Source organism: Ciconia boyciana, chromosome 23 (assembly GCF_034638445.1).
Source record: "Ciconia boyciana chromosome 23, ASM3463844v1, whole genome shotgun sequence".
Classification (NCBI taxonomy): Eukaryota; Metazoa; Chordata; class Aves; order Ciconiiformes; family Ciconiidae; genus Ciconia; species Ciconia boyciana.
The window spans coordinates 7099440-7125804 of NC_132956.1; the positions used below are offsets into that span (position 1 = coordinate 7099440).

General features: G+C 42.1%; 1 protein-coding gene across 2 annotated transcripts in view; it reads right to left on the minus strand.

Annotated features, from left to right (window-relative positions):
* Positions 1-642: 642 nt before the first annotated feature.
* The window catches only part of LZTR1 (leucine zipper like post translational regulator 1), a 37292-nt gene continuing 11569 nt past the window's right edge, over positions 643-26365 (minus strand). The window contains exons 10-21 of one of the 2 annotated variants that reach the window (XM_072844951.1): positions 21339-21491; positions 15615-15725; positions 14708-14800; positions 13680-13775; positions 12399-12582; positions 10409-10578; positions 8356-8512; positions 6757-6883; positions 5525-5674; positions 5209-5314; positions 4276-4356; positions 643-1456 (exon numbers count right to left, since the gene is read on the minus strand). In XM_072844951.1, coding sequence (XP_072701052.1) covers positions 1340-1456; positions 4276-4356; positions 5209-5314; positions 5525-5674; positions 6757-6883; positions 8356-8512; positions 10409-10578; positions 12399-12582; positions 13680-13775; positions 14708-14800; positions 15615-15725; positions 21339-21491 — 1545 coding nt within the window. In that variant the 3' untranslated portion in view covers positions 643-1339. The remainder of the gene's footprint in view (positions 1457-4275; positions 4357-5208; positions 5315-5524; positions 5675-6756; positions 6884-8355; positions 8513-10408; positions 10579-12398; positions 12583-13679; positions 13776-14707; positions 14801-15614; positions 15726-21338; positions 21492-26365) is intronic. The other variant, XM_072844952.1, reaches the window with a different exon arrangement.

Below are 26365 nucleotides of genomic sequence, written 5' to 3' on the forward strand. Positions count from 1 at the left end.
TCACATCTCGTACTGCACCGGGAACACTTTAGTGGCCTGAATTAAAAACTATGGCTGCAAGGGTGGAAACACAGGGGCTGGGCAGCTGTGCTTTCCAGGAGGGATCTTGACCGCTCCAGCTCGAGCCAACTCATGCCATTCCAAAAAGCCAAGCAGAGAGCAGCACCACGTCAGTGCTGCCTTCTGCTCCACCTCTGCAAACTGGTGCGGCTTAAGGCAGGACAAGATTTTGATTCTCAGCTTGTGGCACTCCCTCCTCTGGGCTGTCCTGGGGGCTCTCGGGCTGGGGAGAGTTCTGTCTGCAGATGTTTCACCAACACCAGCTGATCTCCGACACTCCCCAACCAAGCTGCATCATTCAGCAGCCGGGGAGAGGTAAAGCTCCTCTCCCCTCTGCAGCGCGGGAAGCATCCAGCGCAGCGGGGAGCTGGGTTGCTGCAACCGGGAGGGAACAGCAGCTGCTTCTGAACTGGCTGCGAAGGGCACTCTGCTTTCGTTCACCTTTCTGCAAAGGCAACGACTAATGAAGACACTTCAGCATAAAATTAGTAACAAGATGTAGCACACTTATTTTTAACAAAGTGACCTTCATCAAGCTCAGAGCTCTTTTTGCTTAATTTTTTCCAAAATGAAAGCCAAGTCAATCATGAAATGCCAGGAGAAGATGTTAACTCTTTATTAATAAATTGATTTAGAAAGGCTTAGTGAGACAGGATTAATGGATTTGATGGTCAGAAAGGACCGCTGTAACCGTGTAGTCTGACCTGCGGCAGAGCACAGGTCTGGACTTCCTGCAGCCCACCAATCGAGGCAGCTGCAAAAGGGCTTATCTTTTAATCCACACCATAGAGAGTCTCTGAAAAGTCACTACATTCTGGTCCAACGGTCAGCCTCACTGCAAACACCACACTCTCTGTTTCCAGTTTTGTTATATCTGACTCCCTTACAGCCCCTGGCTGTGTCAGCTGAAGTTCTTTAAATAGTATTCTTTAAATATTGTGTTTCAAGGTATTAATGACTCTCTTACTTATGACTGCAGTATAAAAGTAATAAAGGGCTTGATTCTGAACTTAGTTACTCCCAAAGCCACATGGAATAAATTCATTCCTGTAATGGTTTCAATTTTACATTTGTGTAACAGAGACCAAACCCTTCTCCACAACGGTACAAACCAAGCAAATCCATGGGAGAGCAAGTCGGCTGTCCATGCTCCTCTTGGCCGCCCGCTATATTGTGTAGACACTCTGAGCAGCTCAGTATGGAATGGTAAAAAAGAGAGTCAGCTGTAAAGTGCTAGTTTTTTTGAGGAACAGATGAAAAGTTCGATCACCAAAGCATGTCATATGTCTGAGCCCAGCTCTGCGCACTGCTTGTCTGATATGTGGTTAGCTAACGACTCTATGATGTCAAGGAGGAGTAGCTGACTTAGGGAGCGGAGATTTGGCAACTTGGAGACCTTCAAGGAAAAGAAAAACAGAACAGAAAAAAACAGAAAGAAATTAAAACCCTCCCCAAATCATAGCTGAAGTGTCACCACTTTACCCCTGCCACCCCACGTGAAACAGGCAGGTCAGGCAAGTCAAAGACTGGGCACGTACGGTGTGAAATCAGAGTTGGAGCTGGGCTGCAGGACCGCCCACGGGGGCTCCAGTCACGACTTCCTGCGCTTACAACCCAATTTCAGACTGCTGCATGGAGGGGATGGGAATGGAGAGCAGCAGAAATGCTGACCCCAGCACTGCCTCTCTGAGAAAGGAGTGTAATTACTGTTTATATTGACAACTCTACTGCTAGTGGATGCCAACTAAGCACTCTCCTAAAAAGCAAAGTTGGGCACCAGCACAGCCCTGAACTTTGAAGTCTGTGTGTTTCTACTGAGAACGTGACTTAGGACCTGATCTCTTCGCTCCTGTGTGCTCCTAAGGAGAGGTCGTGCTTAGTGTCCATGCTACTTTTGCTGGCATGCCTCCCACAGTCAAAGCAGGTCACTGGAGCACTAGCCAACAAAAACCTTCGCCACATCAGATATATGAGAATCTACAACAGATTTTATGCTCTTAGGCTGTTCAGAAACTCAACTGTTATCAAAAAGGAGCTCTACACATTCCTTCCTTCTCCACAACCTCACAGCAATGAGCCAGTAATGCCTCTTTCTAGTGTTATTAACATACATGCCCAGCCTTGAAGGCAGACTCTGCCTAAAAGCCTGTCCACTTATCCAACCTGTATTAACTGATCTAATAAAAGATATCACCTCACTCTAAGAAGCTCGACTGTGATAAAGAATAAAGATGTCCCGAGCATCTTTTGAAACCCAGGAAGGAAACGGCTGAGTACGCTTTCAGAAAGAGCTCAGGACATGTGCTTGAAGTAATATCCCCCAAATAAGGGTCCGCGAGGACTGGGAGGGCAAGAGACTGGTGGGAATCCTGGCCCTGAACCGAGGCACGCACTGTGGAGGAACAGATCAGGGTGTCAGTACAAACACTTCAGAACAGCAGTTTTATTAGGGCTTTTGCACAATACTGACACACAAGAGCCTAAAAACATGTTGCCCAAACTAGCAAACCTCTGGGAACAGCTCTTCAGTTAGTGTTCTTACTGTGGGGAAAACTCCTTAACAGTCCAAATCGAGAACAGCATTAATCAAGCTGGAAGAACAGGAGACCCCAACGGCCATACACCCGGCCTGCCTAAGCCTTGATCACCCACCGGGCTTGCGCAGCTAGAACAAATCACCCTTCAGAGCCTGTGGCTTGCCAGGGAGCAGAACGGCAAGCATTCGTGCCCAGCCACACAGAGTCACCCAGCGCCGGGCCAAAAATCACACACTGAAGCCTCTCAGGCTAAAGAAAAACATTGCATAATTAAGATTTCTTCGTGCACATCTGCTTGACAGTCTTCCAGCCACACTTTGATGAAAACTGTTCTAACCGTCAACAGTTTAAATATAAAACATTTCCACATATTCTGGTTAGTGGAGTACAATTGAGTAACGCCCTTCAGTTCAAATCCCTTTGTGAAATGTCGCAATGTTCATTTCCCCCCAGTCCATTCTGGTGAGAATCGCGCCAACCTGTTTGTCTTCCTGTGGCCTCCACTGGGAAGTTGAGACCGTGAGATTTCGGCTCTCAGGGACTGTAACGCATTGACCCCAAATCTGAGATGTCCCAACCCCCAGGCTATCCTGTAACCCATGGTGGGACCGTTCTCCATCCCCTGCTGAAGTTGGGCCACTCAGCAGGATTCATGAAGGGCAGAAGAAAACACATTAAGATGAAGGCAGAGGCTGCAACCTCGTGCTGGGGACTCTCCACTGAGAGTGCGATTCCTGGATGCTGGCTCCACTCTCAAAGCTTTTTATGCATTTTCAGTTATTTCTGAATGTAAAATGCATTACAGTTGGGCAACTTAGGCATTTAATAAAGAGCCTGAATACCTCCCTCTGTCTCATCTCTAGATACAAACTGGACTGAGCGGTGCTTTCCTTCCCCATGGGCAGTGACGGGAGGATTGTGAGATTAAATATACAGAAGATAGAGAGCTACCTGAATACTAACTAGGGAATTATTATCAATAAGTGTGTAGCATCCAGCAATCCCAATTCCTATGATTTATCTATCAATTTCAACAATGGTAATAGTTGTGCAACAAACTGGTGACATGCTGGAAAACTCTCATGGAGGGATCATATCTCATAGGAGCAACTTAATGATAATACCCTTCTTCTCTTGAGGAATATCAGCACACCAGGCTCTCTACCTTTCCTATCACTAATGAATCATCCCACATATCAAAACATGGGAACTACAGAAAACCCATCCAGGACATGGTAATTTGCCTTTTGAGCACATGACAATGTAACATCTTTGACAGAGAATACTTCAAGGGAAATATGAACAGCACACTTGTAACTGCTAGTGAAAGATTTGTGCCCTCAATACATAACAAACTTCTCTTGCTATACACATGAGAACCCAATGATGGCATGGCACAAAATTAACAGTTGGAACAAGTGGAAATGGAAGCAATTCTGTGTAACTTCTGTTTTGGAAGGTCTTCACATTTCCAGACCAGGCTGTTCTAGTCTTTCATTTATTTTTAGTGTGAAAAGTATGCCTAGCAGACTTCTCAGTGAGTGTTAGTGATACACAGCCAGCTCTCAGCTGTCTCACATGAGAAAGAATGAAATGGATTCCTGTATTAATGTGTCTTTAACCAACACAGCGAAAGAGGACAGCAGCTCTCAAAAGCCCCAGAAAAGATGCAACCAACCTTGGTGAACTGGTGAACGATGATGTGCAGGCAGTGCCTCTTCATGTCCAGGGCCTGGGTCTTGTCAGCTGCCTCTAAAATCTAGAGCAAAAGCAACAACGTGATTTTCCTTCTGCATGGCTCAGATGTACAGGGCACAAACACTGTTCTGACTCAGAGGAGGTAATTCCTCTGAGCTAGGGAAACAACTCCATTTTTCATTTCAAACCTGAATCTTTTCTGAGCTATTCAAAAATAAGCCTTGGATTTAAAATGTGTGGAGTCCTCCGGAGATAATCAGTAGGAAACTGCAGATCTGTTTCAGAGCCAGGTTCCCTGAAGTGTTCCAGTGAGACTGGCACAGGCAAGAGCCAAAAGCAGTTAACGCTGGAATTGATTTTGCTTGTGTTGCGGTGGGTTTGGTCTGCCTACCTAGTAGATGGCTTTGTAGGCTTTTTTATCACAGAATATTTTTTGTTAGGTTAAACTTCATTGCCAGATCCTGTCAGCATCACTGATAAAACAAGACAAACGTCACCTGCACATCACCGCTTGCCCTGGAACAAATGTCTGCTGAAAAAGGGCTTGGAGTTGAGTGCTGAGCACATGGTACATCTTTAAAAGCCCTTTAGAAACACTGCTCTACAATCGGGGACGAGGAGCTCAAGAGGAACATCCTGTTGGCCAGATGAGCAATATCTGTTAAACACTTCAGCACAGCAGCACTAGTGACACAAAAAGCAGATAAGGAAACAAAGCTGCTGAAGGCTGTGCTCCTGCATACGTGTTAACCACGCAGGGCCACTGTCATTAGAAGGGTTTGTGCAGTCTCAGTGGATGTCAGTTTGGAAGTGACTCAGTGAACTTGGCACTGGGGGTACCCACTTGACTAGACCCTTCGGCTTTCCTGTATCTAGGTCAAGCGACTCACTAAAGCTGCTTGGGGACAGTTACCTGGAGTACGTTCTCCACCGTGACATTCATTTCTAGATTCTGCTTACAATAGGCTTGCAGTCTGTTGTTGGAGAAGCCATAATAGTAAGGTGCAGCAAAGAGGTAGCTGTTAATCTCATTAAGGAAAAAAACATAAAGCAAAGGCAACAGCACTGATTGTAAATACAAATCAATGACAGAAGTTAAAATGCAGTGCCTGTTAATGCAACCCTGACAATCCTCCCAGGTTGTGCCTGGCCATCTAGAGCAAAAGGAAGGTGAGCTGCTGTACATGCACTTTAGACAGATACTTCAATTACTTTAGATTTAAGGATACAGGGAGTCTTCAGGAGGCATGTTTACTTCTCCATAATAAATGTATCTAAGCATAGATTCAAATGCTTGCTTGCTGGGAACCATTTCGCCTATAGAAATATTCACTTGCCCATCTTCTGGCATGAAGGAACGGAACATGGCTTCAAAGTAACTGGAAAAGGAAATAAAACTGATGTAACATTCTGCAGACAGATGGTTTAACCCAGTATTGTTCAAAGGCTGCTGTTAAGCACTACAGCTTCCAAAGGAGCAAATTCAGGTGACAACCTGGGCAAAAACACTGCTAAATTGTTGTTTCATATGTCTGCCTGTGAGAGAACTCCAAATATAATCCCCCTAATTTCCACCAGCACTACCTGAAATTTGTCTCTGTTTCTTGAAAATTAGGACACATGGTGCTTTGATTTTTGTCTAATTTGCATAAGACCCAGTAGAGAGCTTAAAGCATTATGAATTTCCCTGGTATCTACAGGCTGCCAATCATGCAGGGTTGTTTTAAGAGCTGTGAAATGCTTCTGGTAAAATACCACGGTAACTAATACTGAATATTATTACTGGGACTGGAAAAAAATTGTGACAGTATTTGAAATAGAAATTTTATGTGAACACAATGACTTGCAGAACATAAAAGGTGCAGGTACAAAGAACACACAAGTGAGGGACAAACCCACTTCACCCATGTACTGAGGAGGGAGAACAGTACTCATCTTCAGAAGGGTGAACTTGCCTCTGCAACAAAGTATGGGAACAATCTAGTCTCTGTTATGCACCACTTTTTGTTATGCTTATTCATACCCAGTCTTAATTATCAGCAAGTGAGATAGAGATTCAAGTTTCACATGATTCAACATAGATGTTCACCATCAGAAGACTCTTTCTGACCTCAGTGGACATGTGTTGCTTTCCACTTCACTGAACCACCTTATGCTTTACACCCTTTTTCCCTTCCTGTGATTTTACAGATTCTTTGTCTTGCAGTGCAGCTTCTTACACATCCTCTAGAGAATCGCTACAGTTTTAATTTCCTCCTATCTTTCCCTGCTGGGTATCAAATTGAAAAAAATATTTAATCACTGTTGCTTAAAGGCTTATTACACTCATTGAGCAAAGCTGCATCTTATACTTTATGCAGATACAAAGTTCCTCCCTGTCTTCTCAAAAAAGCAAGCAGACCCACAGATTGCACAGCACTGAATTTTACATTTGTTATCGTTTTAGTAAACAGTGACTCACCTGGAGCGGGCTGCTAGGATTGCTTTATGGGCTGGCCGTGGGTGGCCGTCTAAGAGAAGGATGATATCACAGAATTCAGTCCCAGCTCCTTCTAGGTAAGCCTTCATGTCCTGAATTAAAGATGTTCCTGAAAGTTAACGTAATGAAATAGTTAAAGACACAACAGTTCCAGGTGACCAGGTACTATCAAACTAATATATGGCCAAGCCATGGCTCCAACCCCTCTTTCCTTTGGGACCCTTGGGGTGAGTTTGAGGCAGGCCCTTCCTCATCATCTTGGAGCAAAAGGAGCTTCATCCTTCCCCATCGCAATCCATTACCTACTGCCCATCCCAGAAACAAACCTGGCAGCTCTGCTTTCAAACTGCTGACAGCAAACACCAGCAGTGGCCACACTGAAAGGTGTTCTCTATAGATAAAGAAATCTGATTTTTCCCCATCCTTTTCTTCTCATTATTTCCAACCACCAGGAATATAAAATTTTGTCTCTTAATGGAAAAGCTCCCCCAAATCCTCAATAAAGGCTTCTTTTATCCAACATCTTAATTAACCTTTGAAAATACTCAATAACTGAGAAATAGTGCACATTCAAGTCTGATCCAAATTCACTCATCTTTTCAAAGTTCATCTTTCAATTTTTTGATGTTTGGGTCTCTCGCACTGTTCCAGCTCTGGATACAGAAGCTGACTATGCCATCTTTCCGGACGGTGCACCTCTCTTCTCCCTGGGACAAATGCCAGTCAAAGGCTTTCTACTTGACCTTCCAGGACTGGCTTCCCCACCTTTTTCTCCAATCCCCAGGTTTTTTTGTGCAATATTCCAAATCAATACTGGCAATGCCTCTGAATTTTGTGGCCTCAGCAGATTTCATTATTACATTCCTTTTTTTGCATGTGTTGGGATGATAAGGTCTTGAATAAGGCTAGTCCCAAATCAGTCCTTGATGAATTCTGTAATAGAATTGTAAATCAAATCTTCTCTTTCCAGCACAATCACAGAATGAAAACTAAAGACATGACCATTAGTACAGGTTATTTATCTTCTCAAAGTCTTCTCCTCCCTATCTTCTTTTCCTTTCTTCCATTAACTTTTCTTTTTCTTCATTAATTTTTCCATGCCTTTTTTTTCCTCTCCCTCTCTCTCTCACAATAAGGTCTACCTTGTCAGCATTGCCTTACTCACACGATCTTCTTCCTTACTCCTGCTCCTTCTTTGGTGAAAACCTATGAGCAGGCCAACCCTCCCACTCAGCTTTATTACCTTCTAGTCCACTGCCTCTTCTTTGAATCATTCTTTATAGCCTTCCTTCTGCCTCTTCTCTCCCTGAACAGAATCAGGATATTTCATTGCAAGAAGAACACAACTATATTCAACACAACCTTTCATGTATTTTGATGGGGATAATGTTCTCACTAAAGCTCACTGGAAAAAGAACCGGCATGCCCTGTCTTAGTCTGGGAAACAGCCTAAGCACAGTTATACCAACCGGGGAATCGGTGGTCTGCAGTGGTCTACTTCCTAGGCTGTTTCCTAGAGTAAACAAACCATTAGCAATGCAAAAACAGCACAACTAATAACTTTATAAAGCATAAAATTACCGATGTCAAGCGGCTGATCAGAATGTGTTCGAACAGGAGGTTGCTGTTTTCTCCGTACAATCTCCACTATGAGGGATGAAGAAAGATGCTCAAACTCCTTCATCATTATTACCTGATTAAAATGTGATTCCTTCACCACAAAGTTCAGGCAATGTTCCTTAAAAAAACCCAATATTAATAAAAAAAATACAGTTTACTGTACGAAGTCATCTTACAGCATCATATAAATGATAAATGTTACCATGTTACATGTGTAAACAGCCATCATTTTCTTACGATCCTCCACATGGATCCTGCAGCTAGAACTATCAAACAATTATCTCCTTACTAAGTGACTCCTACTTTAGACTCCTACTTGAACAGGAAATTCAGGACAACTCTAAGCATCTAGAAAAACCTGACTAAGAAATAATAACAAAGAAAAGATTAATTGTCTCCCATCTAGCTGCTCTGAAGATTTCTAAAATAGGGATCTCAGGAGATGCCAAAAACCTCACAGAGCTAACTAAGATTGGTTGCTATCTCATAATAATTCTTTATACAATTAGATACCAAACGTTAATTAGAAGGGTGAAGAGATCTTAACCCTTAACACTATACATTAAGGGTACAAATAGTTTGCAGGATTTCCTGGTGTGGATTTTGCTGTAACCTTTTCTGTAAAGGTTGCACAGTCTGAAAGAGCTCCTGTAGGTTCTTGTATGACAAACTTGCTAGAAAAATCAATATGGTGGAAAGGTGACAAATGAACCAGACCTACTGCTAAACAGTTAAAGGGACAAAAAATGGCGCTTCATTTGCCAGTGCGAACCAAGGCTTTCCCTCAGAACACTTTCATAAGCAAAAATATAATCTATACCAGCTCACCATAAGGTGAGCACAAAATTCACCCAAAGAATAATTACTACTGTCCATTTTCTGCCAAGTTATTTCACCTGGGATCCACAGGGATCTGTCCAGGACCCATCTGTAAAATGTTTTAAACAATGACTAGGATGCCAGAAAGAGCAGCCTTCTGCAGATGGCACCTACCCATGAGGACTAACGTGTGCTTGAGAAGACAGGATGCCAACTCAAGGTGATCCTGACCAAATGGAGCTGTGTGGAAGAGCCCCTGTCACCCTGCTGGTAGTGAAGGCAGGTGGAGGTAGCTGGCTGATCTGAAATTACTGGCACTAGATCCACCAATGAGGTACTTGCTTGAGCTTCTGGGCAGCTAATGGCATCATGGTCCTATGCACCAAAGACTGTGCCAGCATTTACGTACTTGCTGCTGACTCTGCTGCTGTCCTCCTGGATGCCTTTCCTTCACCCAAATCCAGTGCATAAAGAGAGCCTGAGGAAGTGCTGGTGCATACTGGTTTGTCTGCTTGCAACCGTCAGCTATATGGCCAACTGATGTGCACAGGCTGCTCAAATAGGTATTGCACGATCTTGGACTCGTGGACTTGGGTGGAGGAGCTTCTTCTCTGCAGCTTTAAGCAGAATCGGCTCTGGCCACTGTTGGTGGGAACCAGACCATCACAGCAAATCATGGTCTGATGCCTGAGGGTATCGACTCTGTCATGACTTTTAGCAAATGCCTAAAAGCCCTTGTCCCACTACACAGAGACGAAGAATCGCAGACACATTTTGTTTTCTGTACACATTTTTCAGTAGAGTGTTTTTCAGATCAAAGGCAGGAGAACAGAATTTAGTTTTTCATCAGACCAGGTGAAAGAACCTGTTTGCAGTCTCTGTATAAAACAGTGGGACCAGAAAACGCACTGGTTCCATCTTGCTGCAGTGAGAGTAAACTGAGGAAAAGCCAAAGTCACTCTGCCCTTTACAAGCTACAGGGCAGACAGGCAAAAATATCAAACACTGTTTGAAAAAAACCTACATAATATTCATGAGCAACTGCAGGACAATCCACTCTAACATAACTCAAGCAACTATAATTATAGGAAAGAACTGAATTTGCAAAAGCTGATAGCTTTTGCAAAGCATTAATTACATAGATTTTATTTTTTTGTATTTCTTATCAGTTACTTTGTATGCAAAATGTGATTACCTTCAGCTGATCCAGCTGAAGCTTGTTAGCATTTTCACACACAATGAGCACATTTTGCAGATCTACGGATGCTTCAATATATTGAAGGCAGAGCTGTTCCAGTCGAGAGAGCTTGAAGTTTAAGGCTAGTTTGTATACATCCATAATAAGTAACACATCCTGCACATGACCTGAAATTACAAGAGATAAAAATGCTGGAGAGCTCACAGAACAAAAAGAGAAACTTTTCTCAAAGTATTTCTTTCTACATCAACTTGAGCATTCGGAATGGTAGAATGGGCAGCAATTGGAGTATTTTTATGGAGAAAAAAATTCTATTGCTGGTTAGACAAAATCTGGATTTATACTAAAAAAGGAGTTTCAAAACTGAGGCATGAAAGGGCCACCCCAAAAGATTTTTTGGACAAAGATTTTGTGACAATCTGGATCATGATTTTTTAAAACCCTCAAAAGAAAATGAAGTCTCTAAAAACACTGACGAGCTCCAAAGCTAGCAGCCCGATTTTCCAAGTGCTCAGCTGCTAACAGCTCTGCTGAAGTCCTTGGTTTTTATGCAGTGTTAGCAATCAGCTCCCTGATTTTGACAGAACCTTATGAAGGCACTCTGTGCTTGTGCGTGTACAGATCTAAGGTTGGTCTAGAAGAGAGGCCTGAAGTAAGAGAGGGGCGGGGGGGACCCTCGTAGGCCACTGTGATGGGGCTACTGGGACACCAACTCAAGGAATGATTGTCCACAGCCTTTGCTTTCCTCACAGGAGATCTCTGGCCATCTGCTGCAACTACTTTTTGATAGAGAAAAGCCTTCTTGCACGTCCTGTTTCTAATCAGGAAAATCTCACTTGATAAGCATGCCCAATTCTACTACCTCAACCTCTGCATGGATCCCCAAGGTGCTGCCCTCTGAAGTGAGAGGAGCAACTAGGAATACAAATGGTCGGGACAGGGCCATTGGAGGATCCCAGCAGGCAGGTAAGCACCAGGGAGAACGTTTGATGGACTGGGGAGAAGGGTAGCAGGCTGCCTGGGAAGCCCGTAACAAAGGGGAGAGTTCAGTGTGATAACCCCTTCTTTGGTCTGATCCTGTCCTGCAATGCTGAGGATCAGTGAACCTGCTGAGAGCGGAATCTGGCAATGTTGACAGACACCAATGAGAAGGTTCCCTCATCCCCATTAATTAGGCTTGCTCTCAGACATGCCACCTCGCAGGGAAAGCCTCGAGACAGCTGCATACAAATGATTATTTTCCTAAGAATTACCTTTTACAGAAAGGAAAGATCCTGGACTGAAACTGAAGCAAAGCTTCCAGCATTAGGATAGACATACCTCACTTTAAATGACTGTGCCACGTGGCTGCAGGTTCCCCAGCCCCACCAGCCGGAGTTCCCCCTGGGTATCCAGCCTGACTCCCACAGCCCAACAGACCTCATCACTCAAACGCGGCCATGAGTTAGACTTGCTGTGTGGGAGCTGAGAGATCTCTGGCTATTACCTCTCTGCCTCCAACTGTTCTTAACTCGGGGATCTTCAATGAACGCATCTAATGGATTTTTCCTTTCCTGAGGCATTCCTTTGGATTGGCATTTTGAAGAGATGATAAATACTGGCTTGCTCTGCCTTTCTGTGTGGGCTCAGTTTGCAACGGATCAAAACAATACCAGAAAAAGGAAATAAGCCAACTCAGGATACATGGTCCTTCCAGGCAGGTTGCTGTAATGTTCAAAATACCATGAAATTTTTGGTTGGTTGGTTGGGGTTTTTTTATACCTTTTGGAAAGATCAAGAACCTGCTTTTCCTGATGTTTGAAAAGAATTAGGAAAAAACAAAGCACTGTTAGTATGCTTTGATAGAAATCTGCTTTTTTTTTAATCTCAGGTAAGTAATTAAGCCCTCAGAGCAGGATCAATCATCTGCGAATGCTCGATCCTGCTCTGTATCAAAATAAATGTTTACTCCCCAGTTGCTAGTATTTTTCTTATCCTGCTGTCCTACCTTTGCGAGGATATTTTATTTTATCCGTATACAGAAACTGCATGAGCACCTCGAAGGGTTGTGCCTCAGCCTCTCGGATGGGCACTTCCAGCAGCGGCTGCAGGCGGCACAACTTGACATTCCCACCAATCCCATCCTTCTGACATGTCGCATGTCCCTCATCTTCAAGATCTTGCTTTGATTTCTGAGACAGAAAAAACACTCAAACATGGCAGCAAGGCTGTGTCAGCTCACACACGTTACTATCAAACCAGAGAAAAGATCCTTCTCATTTACTGCACAATCTTCAAGACCCAAGATCTCATTATCTTCAAGATTATCTCCAAGATAATAAGGAACTCATGTCTTAGACTTACTGTTCCATATCCTGTGACAAACATGGATCAGAACAAATGTGAGCTCCTGGATGAAGGTCAAAAGCAGGACCTCAGAAAAAGGGAGGAATGAATTCCACTGAGCTCACATTTCTGCCCTCAGCAGGAACAGCATCTCTCCTTGGAGAAGGAAGATGTAGGAGCAGGTTCCACAGACTCCTGCCTTGCAAAGTCAGAGCTCAAAGTGCTGCACAGAAGTATTTTAAGCCACTCTGTTACTTTCAAGTTTCGCTTTGACAGCCTTTCCCTACAGCCTTTTCCAGTGAAGATAGAGAGTTGTGGGGTGGCAAAGCAATTAACTAAGGGGCAATGAGGCATCCATATGTCTTACTGCAGGTTGTGTGCTACCACTTCCTCAAGAGCAATAAAATGTTTGCTGCTGAAAAGCTGTAAGTAGTTAAAATTAATAGACAATGAACCATAGGCACCAGACTTTCAACTCTCGAAAAAAATCAGGAAATACTAAGGTAAAGGGAACAGAGCCAGCCTCAAAACCTTAACACTGCCTTCCCTCTAATCTGTCTTATCTTGCAGGCCATCCCTGATGACATACAGCTTTTACCCTCCCCAGAGGGAGGGGTACACATACCTCCCCAGGGTTATTCCACAAGATTAGAACTTAGACAGCTACAAGAGCTCCCAAGAACCATACCGCCAAATCCAGATAACTGGATTAACTTTGGCTCCTCCATGTTACGTTCCTCGCCTGGCCTGATATACATCCAGCAGCCTGTGTTAATACTAATTATCCTCTTTATTTTAGTTACCCAAGAGCACCTTAGCATCAGATACTGCTCTGGTCCTACATCTGTCTCAGCAGATGTTACCTTTTTCCTAACAACCTGTTTCCAAAATTGCGTAGAATAAACATTACCTTGCCACAAGATTACTTTTCTAAAATACTCACCTGTTTCAACCTCTCCCTTGCCTGTATGATTTTCTTTTTCAGCCACTTGCAGCGAGCTGTAACAATTGCAGTGTGCCCTCGGACTCGTTCTTCCTTCTGTCAAAGACAAAGGAATAACACATATTAAACTTTTATTCCCAAATCACATGGTGGTGGCAGATGGCAGAAGCCATAGAACCTGGGCTGAACTCCAGGTTACTATACATTTAGTTTAAGTTAGAATCAAAGGCAACCTTGCATCTGCTCTGCACATTCACATGAAATTCAACACCTATTTTCCCTAAAGGCTAATGGCAAACACCATTTGGAAAGAGTCTTTGTTACGTTCACTGAGTGGAAGCTGTTGTGTAGGTTCAGCGTCACAGATATTCCTCCTTATTGTTGCATCTGACTTTCCGTTTAATTTTCTCTTTTCAAAACAACAGTATGTTTGTTCTTCACAATCTATTTGAGGATCTGTCATCTGATCTCTGCCAAGTCTTTTCTAACTTTTTTTTTTTGCAAAAGAAATGCAGGTAAGTCCAAATTTCTCATGTTTTTCTTCAGAAAACATGTTCTTTTTAAAATTCTGTAATTGTTTTCATTACTAGAGAATCGTTCCCCTGTGCTGCTTTTTCTCATTCTATTTTATTTCAGTAATTAAAAATGGCTCTTGAAACAATACATGGATCTGCAAACCACTGACCTGCTTTCTCCAGGAGACAGTTGGGACCTCGGAGTACAGAGGTCATTAGTATCATTTTCATATTGCAACTATATATAATGTGCTCTGATAAATTTGGGTTATGTCTCAATCATCCACAGATCTTCTCAGTTTAAAAGTTTCTTCTCCTTTGCAGCTTTATAAATTTATCTGGATTACTGGAACTTATGAAACCAGACAGACATCATTTTCACCAGTGACACTGCTCTTAAACTTCATTCCCAGGGCTTCTGGCACAATCATCGTACAATTTGCTTTTTCCCAGCAAACATGCTACACACACAGTAACACCCCTTTTGGCACCTTTTCAATAAATTCTACTCACCTCTCCCAAAACAAACTCCAAGTCGCTGAACTGCCTGTTTTCCCACAGCCTTCCATAATCTTCATGTAGAGTGCATTTAGGGTAACAAGAAAACTAAAAAAAAAATAACCCACAGAAGACAGAATTTCTTTCAAATGGCTATATCCAAAAGCACTGTAGTTACATACACTATCACTGGATTTTCTTATTAACTTGACCTCAATGTAGTATATAAAGTAGAGAATAACAACCAAACCAAACATATGCAAGGGCTTCCTCTGTGGTGAGGGTAATGAAGGTAACACAGATTAACATGCAAGAAAGGTCTCTCATCACTACTTGCAGGTTTTAGAGTTTGGTGGCTCGGAGCCTCATCTGCTCTCAGGACTTGTCTGAGGGTCCCACACAATAAAAATAAACTTGAGTGTAGGGGGGATTTGACCTGGTGTGAGTATCTTGAAATTTAAAATTTAAAATTCCCATAGCTACTGGGGGGTGGGAGTGGAAGTGCTGTATGAAGATAAAACTTCAATACAAAATGCTCTGACCCAGGAACCCTCAACCTGACAGTACCTGAAGAGGAACAGCCAATTTTCAGTTAAAGATCCTGCCAAATCCTGCCTGATACACTTTTCAATAATTTGTCAAAATAAGTTGTCATGATCTCTGTTAGGACTTTAGAAGGCACTGGAGAGCTTGGCCTTACCAAAAGGTCTGTCCAGATAACATATCTCAAAGGATTTTACAGGTGTACATTAATCTTTGGCAGCTGAATCTGAAATGCAAAGGCTTCCTGCAGGAAGAATGCGAAACGAAAGCCATCAAGCTCACAGCAAGCCAAAACAGAAACTCCACCACGTCCGGAGACAGCCAGAAGGATTCACGCAGAACTGGTGTGGATGTTTGAGTACGTTTATCAGTGAATTACCTGGAACCTGTACATTTCTCCACTTCTAATGTTATTGTCCACTGTGCCACCGAAGATGTACATAGCATCTGAGATAACAGCTGCAGCATGGAAGAGTCTCCCACTGGGTAACTAGGGAAAGAAAAGGACAAAATAGGTGAGGGAATAAATAAAAGCATCTTTCTTTTTTTCTCCCAAGAAAATGGGCCTGCAATGGATCAACAGTCAGAAGGGAAAATCAATGTAGTCTGAAGTGACACAAACGCTTGCGTCCCAAGACTGACATTTATTATATTTTAGGATTGTTTCCTAGTGTACCTAGAACATACTTTCCAGTCACATTTAAAACCACGTATTCATTGCACCTTCTAATCAGAATGGTATGTACACAGGGCTCTACACATCATGAAAGTTACAAAATATATAATTTACCAAACTCAGACTCAAAGCTAAGTTTTACACAGAAAAATAAAACGCACTTCTAGAAATAACCAGATTCTGCAAATGTGATCACTATACAGGCTCAGAGCTTATTCTGAATATTGTTGGGAACTTGAAAGGTAAATGATCATCTATCCCAGCAGGATACTGAACTCCAGGCCTGTAAAAGCATGCCTTCCCCATAGCTTGCTGGGGCTGAACCATCTGGCTAACGAGCCACTCCAGCAATGCCAGATTCTGCACAGAAGCCCAAAGTTGGAGACGTTTACAGAGCTGGAACCACAGAGTCAAGTCTCCTTTCTCCATCATGCCAGCTCCACAGAAAATAAAGCCATCCCACGCTGCACGAAGCCCCAGCTATTTATAGGACTGAGGGATCGCACAGTCCCATGCAACATATACTTCACCTTGGAATTGCAAAATCAGACGATTTTTGAAGCGGGAAGGAGTCACTGCAAGTCAAAGCCACAGTGACCCTCCTGCACAGGACAGACCACATCATTTTTACCCGTTTCTTCTGAGGTTACACAAAAGGTATCTGATCCAATTAGCACATCTCACTGAGATATCTCACATAAAGTCTTCAAGTGGTGATAGTAACTTTATTTTTTTTCCTAGTTTGATCAGGCTTGTTTTGTCTTCCAGGCAGCAAATCTCATTAAATCTTTGCCTACAAAATAAAAAGCCCTCTGGTGTAAGAAATCTTCTCTTCTCGTACATATTTATAGACTCCACTCAAGTAAACTCAGACACGAAACAAGATTATGTTTATCTGGAGAGACATATTTTCCAGGAAACCATGCTGACTGGCATTTTTCATTACCACGGAATTATCCCTTTTACCACAGCATCACACAATGGTCTCATTTAGCTTGTTACTCACCAGACTTTCCATGAGTTTTCCTTTTCTTCAAACTACAGCTTTTAAGGATACAATCCCCCATGCAGTAACTAGGACCTGTTTGGTTTTTTTTCTTTCCTCAGATGTACAAACCACAGATTTGGTCACCTTAAAATGCATGTTCATCTGCGCCAGTTTATCAAGCAATCCAGATTCCTCTGGATAAACAAGATACCTTCTGTCTCCAGCATACTTCATGGATACTTTATCAAAGAAACTTTAAACTTGGTGCTAATAAATACTGTGATGGGAAGATTACGGAGTAATATTGATCTATTAGTACATTCCTGCTGGGCCCCTGTTCGATACCCTTCCAAAAGAGGATGAGATTACTGTCAAATATAATCTATTTTATATGGCCTCTATTCATTCTTAGTAGTAATCTCATTAATTAAGATGTACTGACTGAAAAAATCAAACATATTATAGTAGTTTAAAAATACATCTGTGACCTTTATCAACTGGACCTCCAACCTCATCCCAAAATATGAAGTTTGCTTGCCAACACCTATTTCCACACTACTAGACTGGCTGATATTAGCTGTATTCTAATATCTTTCTTACAACTGACTCTCCAACCAAAAACAACAAAAAAAGAATTATTCTGTTAGAGATCAAATGCAGGCCACCTGGTTTATACTTATTCAGGTCATTTTCCCTGCCTTTTTTTTTTAAATAAATAATACTTTAGCTTTGTTTTTAATTGAAATAATTCTCAATATTCCCTAGTAGTTGCTTTTAAAAAAGCAGTCATTGTATTTAACAACCACGGTTTTTTCAACCAAAAAAACTTACAGCATTTTCACAATTAGTGCCAGAAAGGAAACATGAATCATCTGAATATTTAACCAAGTAACACCGTACTTGCTAGTCACCTCATATTTAACTCAAACGATCTGTAAGGAACATTATAACGATTTTTAATTTGTGATGGTTGGTACCAGAGTGGTCAAGGAACCAGAGCTTTGCCACTGACTAGTAACTTAAGCAAACAACCCTACTTTTTAAATACATGTAAAGAAATGTAAAATATGAAAGGACAGCCCAGAAAAAGGAAGGCCATATACAGTTTATCAAAACATCGTGCAGCTGAGGGTTTCAGTGTATTTGTTTTGCTGAATCAGAATAGCAGAATCCAAGCCAGCACAAACCCTCACACCGTGATAGCAACTCTGCCAAGCGGTGAGATACTGATGCTACCTTCAAGGAGAACAACACTCTGCCCTCCCAGGACCAAGGCTGTGGCCAGAGAAAAAAATTGGCCCAGTGCAAACCAAAGGAGCTCGGTCCTCAAGAAGAAAATATTCAGGGCAAAAGAAATAAAAGGTTAATAGAGCTCAGGAGCATAAACATGTGGAGAGAGACGTGCTGGGCTCCATGTTCCTCATCCACCAATGCCAGATGCCAAAGCCTTGCCCTATCTTGAATTTTTTGTTGAGAGACCTCCCAAGATGCTAAATCCAGCTGCTGAATATGCTCAACCCAGGTACAGTTTATATGGAACAGATATGAAGTAAGTACTTGTACTAGTACTTGTACTAGTGCACACAGTCAAATCTGATTTGATAAAACCCCAAGAAAGTCAGTTCATGCAAAGTTGGGACCATAATCACAGTCTATAATAGAGCAAATCTGTCTAAAACCTGAAAGGCCAGTATCAAGCACTACAGCGTTGCAGCCACTGGATCCCATGCCCCAGTAAGAGACTGAAAGAGAGTACAGAAACCCTGATTTTCAACACACAATCATTCTACTACAAATAATTGTGTAAGTAGAAAAAGGTGCACCATGTTTCTTCCTCTTCAAGCTACTCCTAGTACTTGGGCTGAATCTTCCTTGCTGCAATTTAAGCATTAATCACATTAACTCTTGTCCTACCCACCAGAAACTAGGCATCTCCAGCTCTTTCAACTTTTCAATGGGGTCATACTTGCCAAATGCTCTTACAGCTTTCCTAGGAATTCTCCCACTGGTCCACATATTTGTACTCCATCCATCTGCACAAGTAAAAGGTTATTACTAGTTGCAGTTTATTAGAACTGCCTTAGACAATGAGTCTATCACTTGTGAGTGACTCCCTGCTCACAGCACTATAAGCCAAGGTTACAGTCGGGAACTCCTGCATTCAGAGGAACAAAGTCAGCGTAGGGCGAATGTGAAACTAAGCCTTTGTTTTGCAATGTAACACATTTATCCTAATTTCTGTCTTTTACAAGCACAGTCTAACCAACTGTCCCACATCCTGCTTGTGACATATGAATGTGTTGGTCATCCTCATTTTACAGTTGGCAAAGAGGCTCAAAGAAATTGTATTTATTTTCTGAGATCATAAAGAAAGACTACAGTAGACTAACAGCACATGCACAGTCTGCCGGATATCTTTCAGCTGCCTAAAATTTTAAGGTTATTCTGGTACTTTCTGCATTCTAAGTTCAGCTGCTAGGGCTCTGAATCTGATATGGAGAAGTGCAGATTTCTGCTTAAGAGCTGCCAGGTAATGAACATATACTTTATGCTATGAATCTGTCAGTGGTTTATTTGGACAATTTTCTTCTGATGTCCTCTCGCTCTCTTTTCTCCCAGTGTTTCACCTTGTCAAGTTCCAAAGTCCTGCTGGTAAGACCACTGTCCCTTTGCAGTCCCATGCAACTCCGTTTAGACTTGGCCATGTTCTAAATTGCTAAAAGTCAGCACTCTCTTCCTGCTGCATATTGTTTCACTTGAAGCTAAAATCTTTCCAGTGTCATCCATGTTGGTCTATCATTTGACCCTTACCCATGAGCTCCCAACTGGCTCACCACCCATCCCAAGGCAAAGCTTCGCATGGAGCACAACCCCTTCTCCTCACCTTCCCAGCCTGTCTTTCTGGTCGTGTGACCTATCTCACCATGTCCAACAGGGTCATAGCTCTGCAACTGTGCATGACCTTCTAATTCCTCCTGTCTCCTAAGCCACTTGTGTTTGTGTAGAGGTAGCTGAGAAGGGCTGTTTTCACAAGGGCTTTCCCAATCCTGTTGTCCACCAGACGCTTCCTCCCACACCTTCACTTCTCTTCAGATGATGGCAACCCTTCCCTGACGTACCTCAGTGTAAATACTCCAGACAACAAGGTGAGAATTGCACTCAGGATTATAGTGATAAACAGAGCCATTACACCATAGAGCCAGGCCTGTGTTTAGGTATGCTTCACAACAAAGGCATACCAGTATACCTACCAGTAAAGTCCTCCTGGTACAATAACAACTGCTACCTAAAACCAGCACTGTGCAAACGTAACTTGAGACTGGCAGGTGAGATAATCTGTGCAAAACTATACTTTTGATTAGCAATAACTAATTTCAGTAAGGGTTTCTCTGGCGCAATTCCAAATCGTCATGTGTGAATCCAAAGGGCTATCGTCCTTCTCACTCCCAGTGCACACAAGAATGCTAAAAATCACAGCCTAAGATCCGCTGCCTGTCTGACTGTATTTGTCAGCTCTGGATCCTACACTTATCTCTCAATCAGTGTGATCTCCTTACCTTATTAGCAATACCTGACAAAAAGAATTTTAGATTCAATCCTGACACCTCTGATGATCTGGCTGGCACCCCTCTCCGAGATGCACTGCCCTGTTTCATCTGTTGAAGTGTCTTCCCTATTTAAGGTTAATGAGATTTGCAATCTGAGGCTCTTCAAGCTGGAATCTTTGCTTTCAAAAGCAGATCTCATCAGTCACCTTTGCTTCCCTTTCAGCATACCTTTCCACATTTGAGCCATCATTTTCAAAATTCAAGTATTTCAGAAGTCTTTTTTTTTTTTTTTTCCATTTCTTGTGCTCAAAACTCACTCCTTATCCTGTCTAGACAGCACAAATTGAGTTTGTCCTGTGATGCTCGTCAGGGTTCTGATTTGACTTACAAAGCTGTGCGTCAGTGTTGCTTCTCCCTGTGCTAGAGCGCCTAGCAATCATTCAAACAGTTGAGATTACAGCCCTGAGCACCATCTCTGGGGCTGATTCCACATACTTTAAAATAAACTTAGTTAAACCTGTGCAAACCCCTACATAAACTCATTGATTTAAATTTTAACCTCACCAGGAATACATTAAGCTTCACTTGAAGTCTTTAATAAATTAAGTTGAATCAATGTAGAAGTAAAATTATATCAAATGAATAGTTTCCACTCAGGGGTCAATACCAGTTTTCTCTGTGCAATTTAGAACTCGCATGTGCAGAGCCAAGGCTTAAATGGTTCTTAGATTACAGCTTAAGCTGAAATGGCTCAAGATAAATTTCAAGGAGAGAAAAAAAGAGTGGAGGAGAAAAAGTATATACAAGGCTGGAATTTATTTCTCTCTCCTGGAATAAATTTAATTTGCATTTCTGAAGTCTTTTTCACTTCCAAGTTGTTTCTTTATTTACCTCTGAGTCTGCTGTGGGTGGTTGTTTAACTGTTGTTATGCCGAAATCTAAACCAAATACATCCCAAGATTTTTTTAAACCACATTCTTCCGAGGGCAAGGAGGGAACTTCTTCTGGGGCAGATACTCTCTCAGCCACTTCTGGATGAGACACCTGGTTACAAGATTTAAAAACAATAGCGTGTAAAAGTATAGATGGGAGGCATGAGAGACTGGACACGGAGCAGGAGTCCCCATGTGGCTGAAGCTCCAAAAGGTCGTGCCCGTGTATCCAAAACATTCAGAATCAGTCCAGAGACAGCACCACCATCTTGTTTGGGGCCCATCACTGGGATTGAACAATTTAACAAATTAGTCGTGTAGTTTTCTTACGTTTTTTGCAATGACAGAGGTACACCGCAATTAAAATCTTAAGCATTAATTGCTTTTTGTCTGCCCTCTTCCTCCCATGGTTGTTCGTGAGAAGCTGAGGGGTTTGTTTACTGCAAGTAGGAAGAATGCAGATCATGAACAAAGGTGGCAAAGAGGCAATATCTGTCAGCTATTTGCAGCCTGAGACAGACGTCCCACGTTTTGGCTTGATGAAAAAACAGGGCGGATGGATCACCACAAAGAGACAACCTGTCCCTTATGTCAAAGCTGACTAACACATTTGGAAGATGATGAAGTAAAACGTTTTCTACAGCTGATAGGTTACACCACAGCGTGACAACAGGCCACGTGCACAGAGCTAACCCAGCCGCTGCTGCTCCACCAGAGAGCCATGCGCTCCTCAAGGGCCAAGCATCGGCCGGCCCTATTCGTGGTCCAGATGCAACTCTTCTGTACCTCTGTCAAGAGATCTGGGTCAGTTACAAAAATGTAAGTTGCTTATAGTGAGATTCGTTCTCTTGGCTAAGAAGAATATGCTAGCTATACTATTATTGCAGGCTGTGACTACTTGTGCTGTTTTCAGTGTTCATCTTTTATCTTCTCTTTATTTCTCAAAGCATTTCTAATGTTTTCAGTGTTTTTTCAGACTGAAATTTCAACACTATGTGCAATATTAGGAAATAGCTAAAATCAAATCCACTGCAGTTGTTTCAAGGCTCTTCTTTCTCATTCTCTCAGCTTCTCAGAATCCTTCTCATATTTACAGAATAAATATATTTGTGTAAATTTTAACCCTCCTCACCCTCATATATGAATGAGCAGGTATGAAGGAAGCTGACTGCTGCAGTGAACTCCAAAGCCAGTGAAGATGCGCTCAGATCTCTTTCACAATCTAGAAACACTGATGAGCCTCTCTATCCTCCAATACCACTAAAAACTCTGAGACAAAATGAAATAAAAAGACCTAAAGCCATCAACAAACAAACCTGGTGAATCAACATAAACTAAAAGGTAAAAAAAAAAAATCTATTTTTCCTCTGACTGGAAGAAAACCATAAGCTCCAACAGGCCCAAATGAGATGTCGCTACTGGTAGCTGTTTATACTCAAGAGATGCTACTACACTATCGTACCAGGCAACAGCATAAAACTCAAACAGATGGGCAGACAGAGCTTTGGATATTCATTAGGTTCAAGGAGGTTTAAGGATTTAAAGTGTTTTCACATGCTGGGTGCAGAAAATCTATATGCTTTTCAGACAAAATTGGAACAGACTCATTTTAGAGTGAACTCCAAGACACAGAGCTCTGCAAATGAACAAAGAAGGAGAAGGCGAATGCTGAAGGGCTTTGTTATGCCTTTCCTTAGACAGTGATTCCTCGCAGATTATGGCGATGGACTCATCTATCCTAGCTTATGGCTGTAGGTACCTGAGAGTAAACGAAGTGCTGTTTATAATCCATGAAGCACCTATTACTTGTAAAAATCTGGCATGATATGAACCTAGGAACACAGCTTGGGCAAAGGTTTCCTTCACCTGTAAGGAGCAGCATCCAGTTAACCATAGGCCAGTCAACCACACCTCTGTCCCAACAAGGTTATGGAGCAAATCCTCCCGGAAGCTACTTCCACCACATGAAGGAGGTGACTGGGAACAGTCAGCAAGGATTTACCAAGGGTAAATTTTTCCTGACTAACCTGATCCTCTCCTACGAAATGCTGAATGGCTTCACAAGATTAGAGGAGGGCACTGCATTCTCAGCAAGCCTGTGGTTGATACCAAATTGTCTGGAGTGGTTGAAATGCTGGAGGCTGCTATTCAAAAGGACTTATCTAGGCTGGAAGAATGGGCTGATGGGTACCTCAAGTTCAGTCAAGGCAAATGGAAAGTCCTGCCCCCAGGACAGAGTAATTCCTTGCAATGATACAGGCTGGGGACGGGATGTCTAGAAAGCAGCTCTTAAGATAAAAACCTGGGAGTCCTGGTGGACAACAAAGATCAACAGAAGTCAGCGTTGTTATCCCGCAGTAAGGCCAACCGCATCCTCAGCTGTACCAGCAAGTATGGAGCCAGCAGGCTGAGGGAAGGGACTTTTCCTCCTCTGTTCAGCACTTGTAAGACCACATCTGAAGTACTCTGCCCAATTTTGGGCTCCCCAGTACAAGAAAGGCGTTGACCTACTGGAACAATTCCAGTGCAGGGCCACCAAGATGATCAGGGCCTGGAGCACATGATGCATGACAGAAGAAAAGGCAAAGGAGATATCTTACTGTCTGCAGCTACCTACAGGAGGAGTGCAGAGAAGACAGAGCCACTCTTCTGAGAGGTGCCCAGTGGAAAGACAGGAGGCAACAGACACAAGTTAGAGCACAGGAAATTCTGATTCGGTATGAAGGGAAGATATCCTTTACCATGACAGTGGACAAACACTGGAAGAGGAGCCAGGAGAGGCTGTTGGATCTCTAGCCTTAGAGATACACAGAAATGGACTGGACAAGACCCTGAGCAACCTGCCCTAACCAGACCTGCTCTGAGCACGAGGTTAGACTCGAGACCTCTGGAGATTCTTTCCAACCTACCTGCTTTTGTGACTGTAAGACTTCCTCCTATTCTTTGACATACTCCAGGTCTGGAAGCCCAGCTTAGCTTCTGCTGTGATGGAAATTTAATTTATGTCTAAGATGGAAATTTAGCCCTTCCTTGTTCCCTCTTATTTTCCGGATTGTACCATACAGGAAGAGAAGGAATTAAAAATCTATCACGGATATCTGGAAGGGACCTCATTGAAGGCTATTTCCATTCCTCTGCCCCAAGTAGAGTCAACAATATCGATTTCATTCCTGAGAGAGGTTCATCTAGCCTGTTCTTAAAGACTTCCAGTGGTAGAGACTTCTCAAGACTTCTCATGAAATCTTCAACATCGCACTACTGTTAACAAGTCGAAAACATTTTGTCTGCAATGTATTTATTGAGATCGTCGTAACTGCATTGCCAACATAAATTCATCTATTATAGCTTAACAATGGTGTAAAGCAGAGGATCACCTCAGTAAGTACCACTTCCTCATACGAAGCAGTTAATACAGAAGAGGGATTGTCATGGATTGTGGTGGAGGATAGAAAATTGAAGACCGTGATGAAAAAACCTACAACACAGGATAAATCACTAGGTACAAAAGCAAAGTCATGAATATGAGTAAGCTTGCTGTGATATCAGCTCTTCTAGAGATTTTGCAGTTCTGGATGTGATTAATAGGGGATGGGACAGTGGACATCATTTGATATTCTGCTCTACACTGAAGATGAGATGTTTTCCATCTGACATTCACTGGAGAATACAGCATGGAAACAGGGAGGTTAATTCTTTAACAGTGACATTCAAACACGTGCTGTTATCACTGCAAAAGTCAGAATATAAGACAATCTGTAACTTATTTACAGATTACTGTATTAATAGTAAACTCTCTTTCCTTTAAAATGATTTTAATATATCAGTTGCAAATTTCAAAAGTAGTGTTAATGTATAATTCATCACAGAGGATTAGGCACAGTTTAAAGAGCAAGTATTGCCAAATCCAATGAACGTGTCTCAAAGGATCTGCAATCTAACAACAGATGACAAAAATCAGGTGACCAACCATTTGCTTCTTTTTGGCACCATGGTGTGTATTCAAAAATCAAATTACTATAACAGCACTTCTGGGATCTCAATCTGATTTCCTGCATAAAACAACCTACAAGACTTCCTTGAAGTAGTACTGAAATGGAACCCTTCTTTTAGGAAAACTTTCTTTTCAGAAAATACCAAATTCTGGTTTAGAAGTAGTGAATAATCTACTAAAAAGCTCTGATAAAATGTTCCAATGAATCATTACCTTCATTCTTTACAATTTGTAAACTTTCATTTCCTTTTCTTTTTTAGTCTGAGTATTTCTAGTTTCAACTTTAAGCCACAGGATCTTGCTTTATCTTTTACCAATAGATTAAAAAGCCTCTGTTCCCCAGGTAGCCCAGTGAAGAATTAATTTCCAAAACCTTCCCGAAAAGAGACTACACTTCATAGCTGGTCACCGTGTTTCTCAATCTTTAATAATTTTCAGATTTCTTCTCTGAATAACCTCCTTGATTTGTGAACACAAGATGGTGAGATTATACTGGAAGATCTATCTAATAAACACAGGGGTAATGTATTTATGTTACTAAATTATACTACCCTCAGTCAGCTTCTGGAGCCAAGAATATCATCAGCACTTCCAGCCATTTGACATTACAGGGAGCTTGTCTCAGCTACCCACAATGACTGAAGTTTTTAAGTCATTGTTTCCAGGGATACTGTAAGGGAAACTGTTAACAGAGACCACACACCCTGTTCTCAGATTTAATACTTTACATACATACTGAAATACGTATTGTTTGGGCTGACCTTAAGAAGAAATCCAAATCACTCTGAGTGGACTGTTATTTTAATCATTAATTGGCAAAACTCTGGACAATTAGTAAATATTAGGGGAAAGCTGTGATTTTCTGTTTTCTTTCAAGGTCGTTGACAAAAGTTTATAGCAATGCAACAACAAGAACCAGTCTCTAAAGGACCTAAGCAGAGTAACTACTCCTCATCCAAAACCATATTTCACATCTTTCAGTTATCCAACTTTAT